Below are 14,641 nucleotides of genomic sequence, written 5' to 3'. Positions count from 1 at the left end.
TCTGAGTTCAAGGCTAAGTCTGGGGATGGTTCTGCTCTGTGAGAATGAGAGTTCCTCCAGAGCAGCAGCTGCCTCCATCATCAGACTGGGAGTCCCCCAGAGGAAGGAAGGTGCTTCCTCTATCAGACTTCCTCTATCAGACTGGGTGCTTCCTCTATCAGACTGGGAACTCCCTGAGGGCAGGAACTGTCTCCTGGACTGAAACCTCACCCTGAGCAGCAGCTGCGCCCCTTCCATCAGATTTTCTATTCCCCTGATTTAGGAGCCATGCCTCTTTCATCAGGCTGAAAGCTCCTTGGAGCAGGAAGTCCATGGGGTCTCTGCTGAGACTGGAGCATGCTCTTCCCACCCTCATTCTGCTCTTGGTGTCCTGTTGCAGAGCCGGGGCCCTTCTGCCATGTGCAGCTCTGTGCCTGTGACCGGAAGCTTGTCTACTGCCTCAAGAGAAACCTATGGAGCTACAACCCGCAGTACCAATACTTTCCCAACATCCTCTGCTCCTAGGCCTCCCCAGCGAGCTCCTCCCAGACCAAGACTTTTGCTCTGTTTTTCTACAACACAGAGTTCCGACTGCTGGGTTCCTGAGAGAGGCTCCTAAGTTACAGACCTCAGTCTTTCTTGAAGCTTGGAGGACCCCCAGGGCCACACTGTACCCTTTAGCAAGTCCCAGGAGAGTGACTCTGGTCATAGGACTTGGTAGGGTCCCAGGGTCCCTAGGCCTCTACTTCCGAGGGCAGCCCCTCTGGTGCCAAGAGCTCTCCCCCAACTCAGGGTTGGCCACGTCTCCTTTCTTCTCTGAAGACAGCGTCCTGGCTCCAGTTGGAACACTTTCCTGAGATGCACTTACTTCTCAGCTTCTGCGATCAGATTATCACCACCGCCACCCTCCAGAGAATTTTTACACAGGAAGAGCCAAATTGACTCTCTAAATCTGGTGTATGGATATTAAATAAAATTCATTCTCAAGGCTAATAAAAACCACATAGACATTTTCCTCTGCTGTGGGGGATCGCTGGTGCCTCCTTCTCTGCCGCTGGGGTAATAAACCCAAAGTTATCTATGTTATCTCAGAGACAGAAAGGAAGATTAGTAAATGCAGGGTTTTCTGGGATGAGCTTCAGGCTTTCTCTTGGGCTTATTTCCTTAAACCTTGGGGTCCTCTCCAGTGTTGGTCTCATTCTTCCTGGATGGGGTGGGGGGAAGATAACTGGTGATGATGCCAGCTTCAGCTTCCAGGCCAGAGAGGGTGGCATTGAGATCCCAGTGCTGGTTTCTTCAGCTGTGTGGCCTTGGACCCGTTACTGAACCTCTCTGACTTTCAGTCTATTTGAGAAAGAAACTGTCTTGTTCCTTGCAATGTAAAATGAGACTTCTAAAGCCCACCTTGATACTGATATGGGGGATGCTAAGATTCTAGGATTTCACACAGCAGGAATTTTTTTGAAACAGGTGTCAGCTATGGGGTTCATTTTTTACAAAGGAAGGACATTTAAAAAACCAACCCGTCTATCAATTCATAAAAGAAAGGATGTTTGTTCTGATAGCAAGACTGCAAGAAGAAAGGATGTATTCCAAAACAAAGGAACGTCCTTCCAAGAAAGTACCTATGGCTTCTTTATTCCGACATACCCCAAAATAACTGCATGATAAATAGGGTCTATATTTAAAAAGCTCTAGTGTTGAATGTTTTCAAAATAAAATTTAATTTTATGAGATTACCCTGAATGCACCAGTGCTTTAGAAAAGTTTGATTTAGACTCGGTGTCTATATTTGACAATGCCACACAGGGAGGGACTTAAATGCCGAATTTGCTCATGAAATATTTAAAATCAAAGCCATTTCCCAGATCCAATTTTGAATGGGTATGTGGGGGAAATTGAAGGCTTCACTCTAATTCCATTTTCCTTCAGTCGTGATATTCTGGATGACAGAGAAGAGAACCCAGTCCAGACCTCTCCCATCTCCCATGAGAGTCAGGTAGGAGGCAGGGCAGTGTTTTGCTGGTAAGTTCTGCAGGAGGTGGCTGTGGGCAGGCCCTTCTCATTGGCACATCCCAGCTCAGAGTCCCAGCATCCACACAGGAGCGGGATGCCACGAGGTTATGAAGGCAACACTATAGGCTGTCATGGGTTTGAGCTGGAAGGAATCATGGAGAACCTTCATTTATCTACCAAGAAATTGAGGTACAGAAAGGTTAGGAGACCCTCCAAAAGTCACACAGCACATCAACACAGAAGTAGGATTCGACCTCAGATCCTAGCTTTAAACCCTGAACCCTGGGCTCTGGCCACTGTCCCACATTGCCTTCAATCCCAGCCCACAAAAGAAGCAGTTCAGGGACTCATCCACATTAGGGGTTCATCGGGGGAGTCCCTGGATTCCAGCTGAGGACCAGCTCCATGTCTTCTCTGCTCCAACTGCCTCTTTGGATTCTGGAGGCTGTCCCCAGGTGGCCAGTCAGTCTATGGCTCTGGGCTTCATCCTCAGTGGAGGAGATCCCATTGCTGTCTTCCACCTTGGCTGCTGTGAATAGTTCTGGGGACATGAGAGCTAAGGGAGCCTCAAAACTTGGGGAAAGGCGTTCTCCTTGACTATTGCATTTGCTGATCCCTTGGCTGGCAGGAGAACCATCAGGGAGGTCATACCCTTTTAAGAGAGCTAGTGAAACATACAGACCAGATCGCAGTGCCTCCCTAGCTAGATCTTTATACATCCTTAATGGACAGATTGCCCTGTACATAACAGATCCTTTTCTGTCATCTGAATTGGGCTTCAGGCACAAATGTGAGCCTCCAAACATAAGTAAAATGATCTCTATAAGCATATGTACAGAGGGATTGGGCAGCGGGAGCTCCCTTGTAGTTGTTACCAAACTGAAAAGGCCTCAAAGGTAAAGCCCACTGATCAGGATGGAAGGGAGGAGGACGGAGCTAAGGTGGGCTGAGGAAGTAGGAGGTGTATGCAGTTTCTTCTTCTTCTTCTTCTTCCTCCTCCTCCTCCTCCTCCTCCTCCTCCTTCTTCTTCTTCTTCTTCTTCTTCTTCTTCTTCTTCTTCTTCCTTCTTCCTTCTTCCTCTTCTTCTCCTTCTTCTCCTTCTCCTCCTCCTCCTGTTCCTCCTTCTTCTTCTTTTCTTTCTTCTTCTTCTTCTTTTTTGAGATGGAGTTTTGATTTTGTCACCCAGGCTAGAGTGCAATGGCGTAGTCTTGGCTCACTGCCACCTCCGCCTCCCAGGTTCAAGCGATTCTCCTGCCTCAGCCTCCTGAGTAGTTAGGATTACAGGCATGCACCACCATGCCCAGCTAATTTTGTGGTTTTGGTGGAGACAGGGTTTCACCAGGCTGGTGAACCAGGTGGATGTTGACCAGGCTGGTCTCGAACTCCTAACATCAGGTGATCCGCCTGCTTCGGCCTCTCAAAGTGCTGGGATTATAGGTTTGAGCCACCGAGTCTGACTGGAGTTTCTTCTTTGTGCGGGACACCATGTAGACATTATTAACTGCCCAGTGAGGCTGCTGTTTTCATTCCCATGTGAGGGGTGGGACCTGACACCCAGGGACGTGAAGTGTTTTGCTTGAGACTGCACAGGTAATAAGGAAGAGAGGTGGGAAGGAAGCAGTCTGTCAATCTCAAAGCCATGTTTTGTGGTCTCTTTTTTTTTCCAGGAAAAGGATCTCACTTTGTCACCTAAGCTGGAGTGCAGTGGCACGATCATAACTCACTACAGCCGCAAACCCCTGGGCTCAAGTGATCCTCCCACTTCAGCCTCCAGAGTTGCTAGGACTACAGGCATGCACCACTACACCTTGCTAATTTTATTTTTTTGTAGAGCTGAGGCTTTTGTTATGTTGCCCCGGCTGGTCTCGAACTCCTGGCCTCAAGCAATCCTCCCACCTCAGCCTAAAACTGTGTTTTTAGTAGAACATCACACAGGGGAAGCTTGGAGCTGGGGCCAGGTCTTGCAACAGGCACCAGGGAAAACATATTTTGTTTTGTTCAGGGTGGGTGTGGCAAGTTTGGATTGTGTAACTTTAGCTAAGCTATGTTTCCCAGAATTCCTTTCCCTGTAGAGTTCTGGGTTAGGTTCTGGTTAGTTGCTGTAGTTTAGGGCCCAAAGAGATGTTTTGTTGAGATTTGGAAGGCAGATGGGAAGTGCAGTCATATTCTCTTTACACTTGGGAGCAGGGCATGATGTGTTTGTGGCTCAGGCCCATGGATCATGGATCTGCTGGCTCGCCTTGCTGGGGCGAGCCTGCTGGATTTCTTTGTTTAACTTCTCTGACTCTTGGTCCAGATATGTGTTTAGCTCTGTAAGTAAGGGAACCAGCTTCCCCTGCAGGGTGCATAGGCAATGAAGCTAGGCTGGACGGTATTGCGACCCATCTGGTGCTTGTTTGTTCTTTTGGGTTCCGTGCATCCTCCCAGGTTCCAATCTGTCCTTGCTGTCTCCTGCCCCTTCACACCCATCTTCCATTTCAGACTGTGTGCCTTGCTAACTTCAAGCTGTAGCACCTGGCACAGGAGAAACAGCCTCCTATGAAGGACTAAGCCAGCAGTCCCATCTGTACCAGGTCAAATCTCTACCAAAAAAATATTCTTGTATGAGAGTACTTTTGCCTTTCTGCCTAAACTCCTTAACCTCTTCAGAATTTGGTACTAGGAGAGTTTTCTGAGGAACAGAGCCAGAAGGATGGGCTCTTTGAATTGCTTCTGGGTCATCTGGAATTGGTTTTCTTATTTGATTAGAATTAAAGGCATAAACAACTGGTTTTTAGTGGTAAGGGGAACATTGATTGACCACAGCCTGAAGAGATAAAACAGCTGCTTAAATGATCACCTCTGTACACACCTGTTCAAGGGTGACCAAGTCGTTGATGGCACAGAGTGCTTTAGTGGAAACAGAAAAATTATTATGGGTTGGAGAACTTGGAAAAAGGAAGTGATGGTCTCAAGGCTTTAAAATCTCACTCAAGATCCACAGACAGGGCCAGGCATGATGGATTACATTTATAATCCTCATGCTTTGGGAGGCTGTAGTGGGAGGATTCATTGAGCCCAGGAGTTTGAGATTAGCCTGGGCAACATAGTGAGGCCCTGCCTCTACAAAATAAAATTGGCATACAGGACATGAATGCTTCTTTGTCTACCTGTATGGAAGACAGATGCCTGTTAAAGAAAGACAGTGGAGTACTGCAAACTTAATCAAGCAATGCCTCCAATCACAGCTGCTGTAGTTTTGTTGCTGCAGCCAATCAACACATCCCCTGGCACCTGTTTTATAATTATTCCACTGCAGAATGACTTTTTCCTTATACCTATTAGTAAAACTGTCAGAAGCATTTGCTCTCAGCTTGAAGGGACAGCAATACACTTACACTTTCCAACTGCAGGACTACATTGACTCTCCAGCTCTATGCCATCATCTAGTCCAGAGGGACCTTGATTATCTTTGCATCCCACAGGACATCAGTGTTGGTGATGACATGTATGACATGTGTGTGCCTTAGGGGGGAAAATCCCACAAGAATTCAGGAGCCTGCTACTGCAGTGGCATTTTCCAGGGGGTCCTTCAGTCTGGGGCATGTTGAGATATCCCTTTCAAAAGGTAGGACAAGTCACAGCATCTGGCCCTCCCATCTATTGAGAAGGAAGCACAGTGCCTTGTGGGCACTTCAGGTTTTAGAGATATAGCTAATGTTTCAGGTTAAAGTACCACTGAAGTACCATTTACAAATGGTACCAATGAAGTACCACTTCAACCCACTTACCAATCGACCTGAACAGTTGCTTGTTTTGAGTGGGGCCTAGAACCAAAAGGTCCAGGCTGCCATGCAAGTGGCTCTGCCACTTGGGTGGTATGACCCAGAAGATGCAATGGTGCTTGACGTGTATATGCACATAGAGATGCTCCATGGAAGCTCAGAGGGGCCTCTGTGGGTAAAGCATAGGGCAGACCTTAAGGGTTTTGGAGCAAAGCCATGCCGTCAACTGCAGAGGACTACTCTCCTTTTGAGAAACAGTATCTGGCTTGCCAGCAGGTCTTGGTAGACACTGAATGCTTGACCTCAGGTTACCAAGTTATCATGAGTCCTGAGCTGCCTATCATGAACTGGGTGTTAACAGGCCCATCAAGACAAAGTTCAGCATAGATAGCAGCAATTGCAAGTCAAATGGAAATGGTCTGTGTGAAATCGGGCTTGAATAGCCTCTGAAGGCCCAAGTAAGTTGTGTGAGCATCCCTGTGGCCCCAGTGCCTGCCACAAGCCTCCTTCTTCACCTGTACCTATGAGTTCATGGCAAGTTCCCTGTGGCCAGATGCAGGAGAAGGAAAAAGACCCAGGCCTGTTTTACAGATGGCTCTCCACATATGCTACCATTCCCTGACAGTGGACAGCTGTAGCATTGCAGCCTCATCTGGGGTGCTGCTGTTTACATAGGGTGTATTAGTGTTGTTAACCTTATATCTCAATATTCAGGTCAGAGGATATCAAAAGGTATTGTCACTCAACTAGAATAGAAATGAACATTGCCTAAAGATGGATAAAAGGACTTTGTATCCTCTATCCACTTTGGGGAGAGGTTAGCTTGTTTTAGATTGTATACAGGGAAAATCGCATTATGCTTGGCAGGAAGATGATCTTGCTATTGCCTTTGTCTGGAAGAGGTGCATATAGGTGCCAAGTCAACAAGTCTCGGGGGTTTGTATTATTTCACTTAATTAAGCCGAAGTTCCATTTCCTAGAATTCCCTTCCCTGAGGAGTTCCAGGTTAGCATAGGTCTCAAGAGATGTCTTGCATAAGATTTGGAAACTGGTATGGAGTAACTTAATTTTTACAATTTCATAGTTGGAACAGGGCATGAAATGCTGTTGCAGCCAACGCATGCTGGCCTTTATGTGCTGGCTCATGGCGTTGGTGCGGGGAAGCACTGGGAGCTGCAGCAACTCCAGGTCCTGGCACAGCATCTTCAGATCCTCTTACTTCGGAGCCAGGAGCATACATGGTTCCATGATGAAGGGCACTGGCTTCCCTTGGAAGACACTGCATCATCAACATGGAAGACGTGGGGGTAGCCAGAGGCTGAAGGGTGTCATTGTCTGTCCTCGTGGGGCTCTACTCATCCTTGTAGTTCCACTCTGCCTTGCCACTTGGGACATGGGACTGCAGGCCACATGAAACAGAAACAGCCCCACCCACACTGTTTTACTGGCTCCCATAATCATAGCAAGCTAAATCCCTATAATACATCCCTTATTTTATATATAGGTATCTCCTAGTAGTTCTGTTGCTTATATCAAATCCTGGTTGATACAGGCTTCCCAGTGCCTGTATCAACATGCCAAGATGCTTGGACCATAGCAGGTACTAGGAAAATATTTGTTGAATGAATGAGTGACTGAATAAATAAGTAAATGACTGAGACGCAGCTCCTCGGGGAACTCACATACCGGTGTGGAAACAGAGAAAACCAATGAGTCGAGCAGACAACACAGTGATTGTGGGATTTTGACATCTGCAGTGGGCAGTCTGGATGAGAGCTGGGCTCACCGGTGACCTCCCTGCCCCTAAGGTCTCCCTGGGCTGGGCTTGGCTGGGTAAGGGGATGGGCATTGCATTAGGACTGGCATGCTAGGTGGTGTCCTCAGGGGGCTGAGAGTCTTTAACTCAGTCCCCCAGTATCCCACAGGAAAGTGTCTTCCAGCATAGCTTCCTGCTGAAAATGAGCTTCCAACCATTGTACATATCCGGGTGCTGCTGCACACACGAAGCCAAATTCAGGTCACACTTGCAGATCTGCTTCTGGCACTTGCTCCCGGAACCTGGACCAGCCAGGGAAGAAATCTGGAGTTCTCACTTCTGGCCAGACAGACCATCCCACCTCTACCCTGACCCAGGTGTCAAGACCTTCCCAGGATGGTGCCAGAGTCCCTTTCCTTGCTGAATTTAGAAAACCCACAACTATACAGTGTATTCCCTGGCAAGGGTTTGATATTATCAATCAAGGGTCTGCTGACCACCTTCTCTTTCATGAACTCCAGTTGCATCACTCCCTTCCTCTAAGGCCTTCAATGGCTCCCCATTGCCAAGTTCCTCAGCCTGACATTAAGGTTCTTCACTGTGGCTGCACTGCCTTTCCAGTTTGAATTCCCAATTATTCCCCACCTCCCAAACCTCCACTCCTCTGCTCTTGCCCTGGTTTTCCCACCTTTCTGCCCTTGCTCTTGCTGTTTCTTCCCCCTCTGGAATGTTCATCCCCTATCTCTAGCTATTAATTGCATTTTTAAAATCAGTAACAATAATAAGAGCTACCACCTGCTGATTGTCTACCAGGTGCCAGGGACTTTCCTACGGGTTATCTCATTGAATCTTTCCAACAGTCCAACAACTACATGTAATCATCCCACTTAATGAGGGAGTAACTTTCAATTTGAGGCTGAACGTGTGCCCTAGGCCATGCAATCAGATATGGGCAGAGTGGGGATTTGAGCCTGGGTCCCTGCAAATCCCAAGGCTGGGCCCACTGGCACAGAGCCTAGGCCTCGGTGCTCTCACCACTCTCCACTCTGCTTGGCACAGGGTCTGGCACAGAGGGAGCACCCAGTAAATGTCCATGAGTTAAATCCCATGCATGCCTCTACATGATGACTGCCATCAGGAATGCCCAGAGGGCAGGGGTCACAGCTGTGTCTTCTGGGGAACCACACCCAGGAGTCAGATTTCACAACATGAGAGGCAGAAGTCAACAGGAACTTAACACAGAAAACCTGGTCTGGGGGAAGTCTGGCCCCCAGGACTCCCACTGGGTCTCTTACTGGCCAGAGGCATTTCAAGCACCTTCTGAACTCCCTCAGAAGCACAGAATTAGACCCTCTGTAGCTGTGAGGTCCAGTCCAGTGTCTTGTACCCCAAATTATCCAAGTACCTCATACATACTAAGATGGGCTAACATTCTATTAACCACAGTTTTGGGTAACTAGAAGTATTAGAAACTAAAAACCGGGCTCGGGGCCGGGCATGGTGGCTCACGCCTGTAATCCCAGCACTTTGGGAGGCCGAGGCAGGCAGATCACAAGGTCAGGAGATCAAGAATATCCTGGCTAACACAGTGAAACCCCATCTCTACTAAAAACACAAAAAAGTAACCAGGTGTGGTGGTGGGTGCCTGTAGTCCCAGCTACTCGGGAGGCTGAGGCAGGAGAATGGAGTGGACCCAGGAGGCGGAGCTTGCAACGAGCCGAGATTGTGCCACTGCACTCTAGCCTGGGCAACAGAGCAAGACTCCATCTCAAAAAATAATAATAATAAATAAAATCAAAAGAAAAGAAAAGTAAAAAGAAACTGAACACCAGGCTCTAGTCATGACTTTGCATATGTCCTGACTTTGGGCAGCCTTCTTACCTGTCATGGGCCTTGGCTTTTCATCTTTACAGAAGAATTGATAGATCTTGTTTGAAAAACTGCAGTCCCCGTCCACTAGTGGGTCATGAAATCAGTTTAGAGGGTTGCATCCAGTGTGTGTGCACGTGTGTGTTAATATATCACAAGTAATAAAGTGCTGCTTCAGCACATTATGTGTCTATGCTGGCTGTGTATGTGTGGGTTGACTGGGTCCAGATGTCAATTTTAATACATTTCGTGGTTTGCCTTCAAAAGGATCTGAGAAACCCTCATTCCCATAACCTTTCAGGGCCCTTCTGGCTCTGAAGTTGCAGGGGTCTGAGTGACTTTAGTGTCTTAGCCTTAATTAAACAAACCCCCAAAGGCTCCCCTGGGGCTCAGTGTCCCTGGACTCCCCCTCATCCTTCTCTTTTGTCTTCAAACATTAGATCAGAACTGGCCTTGAGGTTGGGTGTGGTGGCTCACACCTGTAATCCCAGCACTTTGGGAGGCTGAGGCAGGTAGATCACCTGAGGTCAAGAGTTCGAGACCAGCCTAGCCAACATGGTGAAACACGGTCTCTACCAAAAATACAAAAATTAGCCAGACATGGTGGTGGGTGCCTGTAGTCCCAGCTACTTGGGAGGCCGAGGCAGTAGAGTCACTTGAACCCAGGAGACGGAGGTTGCAGTGAGCCAAGATTGTGCCACTGCACTACAGCCTGGGTGACAGAGCAAGACTCTGTCTCAAAAAACAAACAAACAAACAAACAAACACACACACACAAAATCCCAAAACAAACAAACAAACGGAACTGGGCTTCTGGCCTGGAATCTCCAAGGCTCTGACGGCATCAGTCCCAAGGCGTTCACTGACCGGCCAGCGCAGGAACTAGCCACACAAGCACAGGTATTGGATGTGGGACAGACATCCAAGCCACTGGGTTTAAATCACGCAGAGCTTGTGTTGTAAGGGCCTTAAAATCAGATCAGGGCTCATCTCTTGATTCTGTGTGTTTCCTCACCGTGTGAGCTCAGACACGTGATTTCAATTATCTAAGTCTCAGTGGTCTCTGCTGTCAAGTGGGCTAATGACACTTTCCTCACTAGGTTGCTGGGAGTATTTGATGAGACAATGCACACAAAGCACCCAGTACAGGGCCCGATATACAGTAGGTGCTCAATCAATGACACTTGTCATGGAAGAGGACCACCAAACCCCAGCCCAAGAGTTTTGACTCCAACCATCGAACCTAAACCCAAGTCCTAGGGGCCAAGGCAGGTGTCTGGGGCAGAAGGTGGCCCCTCATCTCGTCTTCCCAGGCTGCCCCATGAAACACTGACTACATTGGATGTGGCCACTGGTGACGCTGGAATTGCATCAGTCCCACTTAAGGGAGCGCTGGTGAGCTGTCAAGAGGGAGTAGCAGCAATCATCAGGGAGACAGCACCTGTGGAGAGATCCAAGCTGGGTCCAGGGCACACAGCCCTGCAGCCGGTCCCAAAGTGGCACATCTTAACACTTCCAGCCTTTGCCTGGGTGATGCCCTCTGTCTGGAACGCCTGTTCTCCTACCCCACCGGCAAAATCCCTCCCTCCATGGAGGCTGCCTCATGCACTTCCCCTGCTTCCCCAGCAGAGGTCCTCCTTTCTCTTCTGGCTCCCACACTGTCCTGTTCATTCATCTGCTCAAACACCCGCGGTTACTGCTTCAACACACATTTATTGTGCCAGGCCTGGGCTAGGCACTGAGACCACCACATCCCCCACCCTCACTCCCCAACCACCACCACCTGTTAGTTTCCCAGGGACTGACATGCAACAAGCAAGAACTCCACATTGTGATGAGAACAGGAAGCTGGTGAAAGCATTTTGAGTTGAACCAAGAGGCTGTAGTGACTCACACCTGTAATTCCAGCACTGTGGTAGGCCAAAGCGGGCAGATTGCTTGAGCCCAGGAGTTTGAGACCAGCCTGGGCAATACAGTGAGATTCCATCTCTACAAAATATTTAAAAATTATCTGGATGTGGTGGTCCACACCTGTAATCCCAACTACTCAGGAAACTGAGGTGGGAGGATTGCTTGACCCAGGAGGTTGAGGCTGCAGTGAGCTGTAATCATGCCACTGCACTCCAGCCTGGGTGACAGAGCGAGGACCTGTCTCAAAAACAAAAATGAAAGCAGCTATGTCTAAGCAGGAAGGTGGCAGTTTGCCATGAGCCCCTCAGCTCCATCTCCACCAAAGCCAGCAGAGATTGGCATGTGCTGTGTGTAAAGGGTCTGATTTACCATCACTCAGCCTCGTCCTCCCACAGGGGGAACCTCGTGACTCCTGTTCAGTGAGCACCTCTCCCCAGTGGCACGGCACAGCCTCCCCTGAGACAGAAGGAATCCAGGCCTAGGGGAGAGGAGAAAGCTCTGCCTGGCTGGGACCTGGTGGATTCTGAGGCTGTCCCAGGGACTGACAGGTAGAAGGGCTGCATCAGAATGACCAGAGCTCCGAAAGGAATCAACACAGATGGTCTAGGGCCTGGACATCTGTATCTGTCAACCAGCTCCCCAGTGATGCAACCGATGGTCAGGTGTGGGACACTGGGAAGGGGTGCAATCCCTGGAGAGCCGTATGGGTCACTCACACATACTATTTTGTTATTTTGTGCCAAGAGATGAGCAAAGCTTACTTGATCTATTCATACATATCTGCAGGTATACTTGATGACATCCCCAGAGACTGAGACAAGCTTTGGTCCTGGTACTAAGTTTTTAGGTTTCTAAATGTGGGACTGTGCACCACTCAGGGGCAGAGGGGTAGAGGTGCACCTTCCTAATGAGTAAAGAACAAAACATCACCATCATCATCCCCCTAACGTGGACATTTTATAGCTTTCTCCTTTAAAAATGTACTGAAGCTCGGCACAGTGGCTCACACCTGCAATCCCAACACTTTGAGAGGCCAAGTGAGAAGAATCACTTAAGGCCAGGAGTTCAAGACTGGCCTGGCCAACATAGTGAGACCCCATCTCTACAAAAAAAGAAATTAAAAATTAGCCAGGCTAATTTTAATTTTTAATTAGTTGTGTGCACCTGTAGTCCCAGCTATTCTGGAGACTGAGGTGGGAGGACCGCTTGAGCCCAGGAGATCAAGGCTACAGTGAGATATGCACTGCTCTCTAGCCTGGGCAACAGAGGAAGACCTTGCTGCATATAAAATTAAATAATAAAAATGTATTTAAAACATTTTCATCTTTTGATAGAACGTTTTCTTTCAATGTGTTATGCACCTCTTTGCCTTTTTGAACTGAAAACAACCCCTATAATTTGGTTAACCTTTTAAAAATAATTTGGGGTCATTGTGTTAATGCCCTGGCAGTGACCTATTCCTGGCCCAGCAAAGAGTTGGGGGGATAGTGAGATAAACCTTATAGAAAGAAAAGTTGGAACTCAAGGTAACTTATGCATCGATTCCAAAATGGTCGGTTCTGAGAATCAGTGAACAACTCATTCGTCAAATCAGGGCAAGTCTGATTCAGAGAACCTGACAATTCTTTAGTTACCATGTCTCTTTGAGTCATCAGTTCTAAACTGTTGATCCAGTAAATTCAGAATGTTGCATAATTGTTTTCCCATAAATCAAAGTGAACCAGCTGCTGGACGCTGAGAGTACTCAGGTTTCAAATAAACTCGTGGGTTGCAAGCAAGTTATTGCTACATCTTCTGTACGGATTTACAAGAATGGTTACAGGTGATTGTCTTAAGAAACTCTATCTAGAGACAGCTATACTGTCCTAGTGAACATCTAGTTGAAGTTCTAAAGACTCAGTTTAAAGACTTCTCTTCTACACAGACCTTTTCACATTTTATGCTTTTCAAAGTGTTTTCAAATCCATGACCCAATTTGCACCTCACAATATCTCATCTTACAGAGTGGAAAACCGAGAGAGAGAGAGAAACGTGTCTCACCTAAGGTTGCCTCCAAGTTAGTAGTGAAGCCAGAACTTGAACCAAACTCTCAGATCCTGGCATTTGGGGCAAGTCCCGCCAGCCTGAGCTGGTTCCCCGCGGCCGTGGTACAGAGCTTCTCGTGGGACGGGAACTGTGGCTCCTCTGTGCGTCCCAGGGTTTTCCTACTGCCGGATACCACTGAGCAGGTCTCAATGTGGACAGTGTCCCAAGGGCCCTTCACGATGCCCTGGCAGTGACCTATTCCTGTGACCCCTGAATTGTCACATTAACCCTATGAGGGAGGTCCTGAGAACACCCCATCCTAGGCATGAAGAGGCTCAGGCACAGAGAGATTAAGGAGCTTGCCCCAGAGCCATCGCTGGTAAGCTGTATAGAAAGCGTTGAACCCTGGATTCTCTGTCCAAGGCAATGTGTGTTGAACCAGCATGGTTCCCCGTGCTCAAAAAGCTGCCCAGGCAAGGCTTCCGTTCAAAGTGCAGCCAGCCTGGCTGCAGTCTCAGAAGGGGAGCGTTACCAGTCGGTGACAATGTGGGCTGCCCCGGTCCCCCAAGTCACAGTGACAGCCACAGATGAGGTAACTGAGGAGAGGCCACTTGCCCATGGCTTGTCAGATCATTTCATAGAGCTCTAATAAGCTGCCATGGGTGAGGACAAGCCCAGTAGGGAAAGAAGGAAATGTCAGTGAATATTACTGCTGCTGCTAATGGTACCACTCATGACCACCACGACAATGGCAACAGCAGCTGTCCTGAGCTCCCTGGTCCCTGAGCTGCCCAGTACTCTCTTCCTGTCATTCCTTCCTTACAACACTGTGTGAAGACAGCGCTAGAATCCCCATTTTATAGGTAAAGAAACTGAGGTTCGGAGAGTTTCAGTGACTTATACCTAAGATCTCATAGCTGGGAGTCAAGAGACCCCAGAGCTGACAACCCTGGTGTGTGGGACCCTAAGCCCATACTCTTGACTACTACACTATAGTATTTCTCCTGCCACTTTCCCATGGCACACTTTCCCCAGACAGTCAAGATGGACAGACTGTTGTGCCTCATTTTTTTTTTTTTTTTTTTTCTGTCATGTAACCTGAGCTTTTTCACTTTGGTCACTTTGGTGTTGATGGGGAATTGCAGGTCAGTGTCAGGGAGAAAGACTTTTCCTCTACTCTTTTTTTTTTTTTTCTTTTTTATTCTTTTTGTGATGGGGTCTCACTCAGTTGCCCAGGCTGGAGTGCAGTGGCACAATCACTGCTCATTGCAGCCTTGACCTTCCTGGTTCAAGCAATCCTCCTGCCTCAGCCTCCCGAGTA

At 48.2% G+C, this 14,641-nt stretch overlaps 1 protein-coding gene across 18 annotated transcripts in view; it reads left to right on the top strand.

The window, feature by feature from the left end:
* Window positions 1–1,715, top strand: part of PLA2G5 (phospholipase A2 group V) — a 67,394-nt gene extending 65,679 nt beyond the window's left edge. For 17 of the 18 annotated variants that reach the window (XM_033228042.1, XM_033228032.1, XM_033228040.1 and 14 more), the window contains one exon: window positions 380–1,715. In XM_033228042.1, the coding sequence (XP_033083933.1) occupies window positions 380–504 (125 nt within the window). In that variant the 3' untranslated portion in view covers window positions 505–1,715. Of the gene's footprint in view, window positions 1–262 lie in introns of all 18 variants that reach the window. The other variant, XM_033228025.1, reaches the window with a different exon arrangement.
* Window positions 1,716–14,641: the final 12,926 nt, after the last annotated feature.

Source organism: Trachypithecus francoisi, unplaced genomic scaffold (genome assembly GCF_009764315.1).
Source record: "Trachypithecus francoisi isolate TF-2019V2 unplaced genomic scaffold, Tfra_2.0 Lachesis_group12, whole genome shotgun sequence".
NCBI lineage: Eukaryota > Metazoa > Chordata > Mammalia > Primates > Cercopithecidae > Trachypithecus > Trachypithecus francoisi.
The sequence above is the reverse complement of the archived record's forward strand: the minus strand, read 5'-3'. Positions and strand labels throughout refer to the sequence as shown.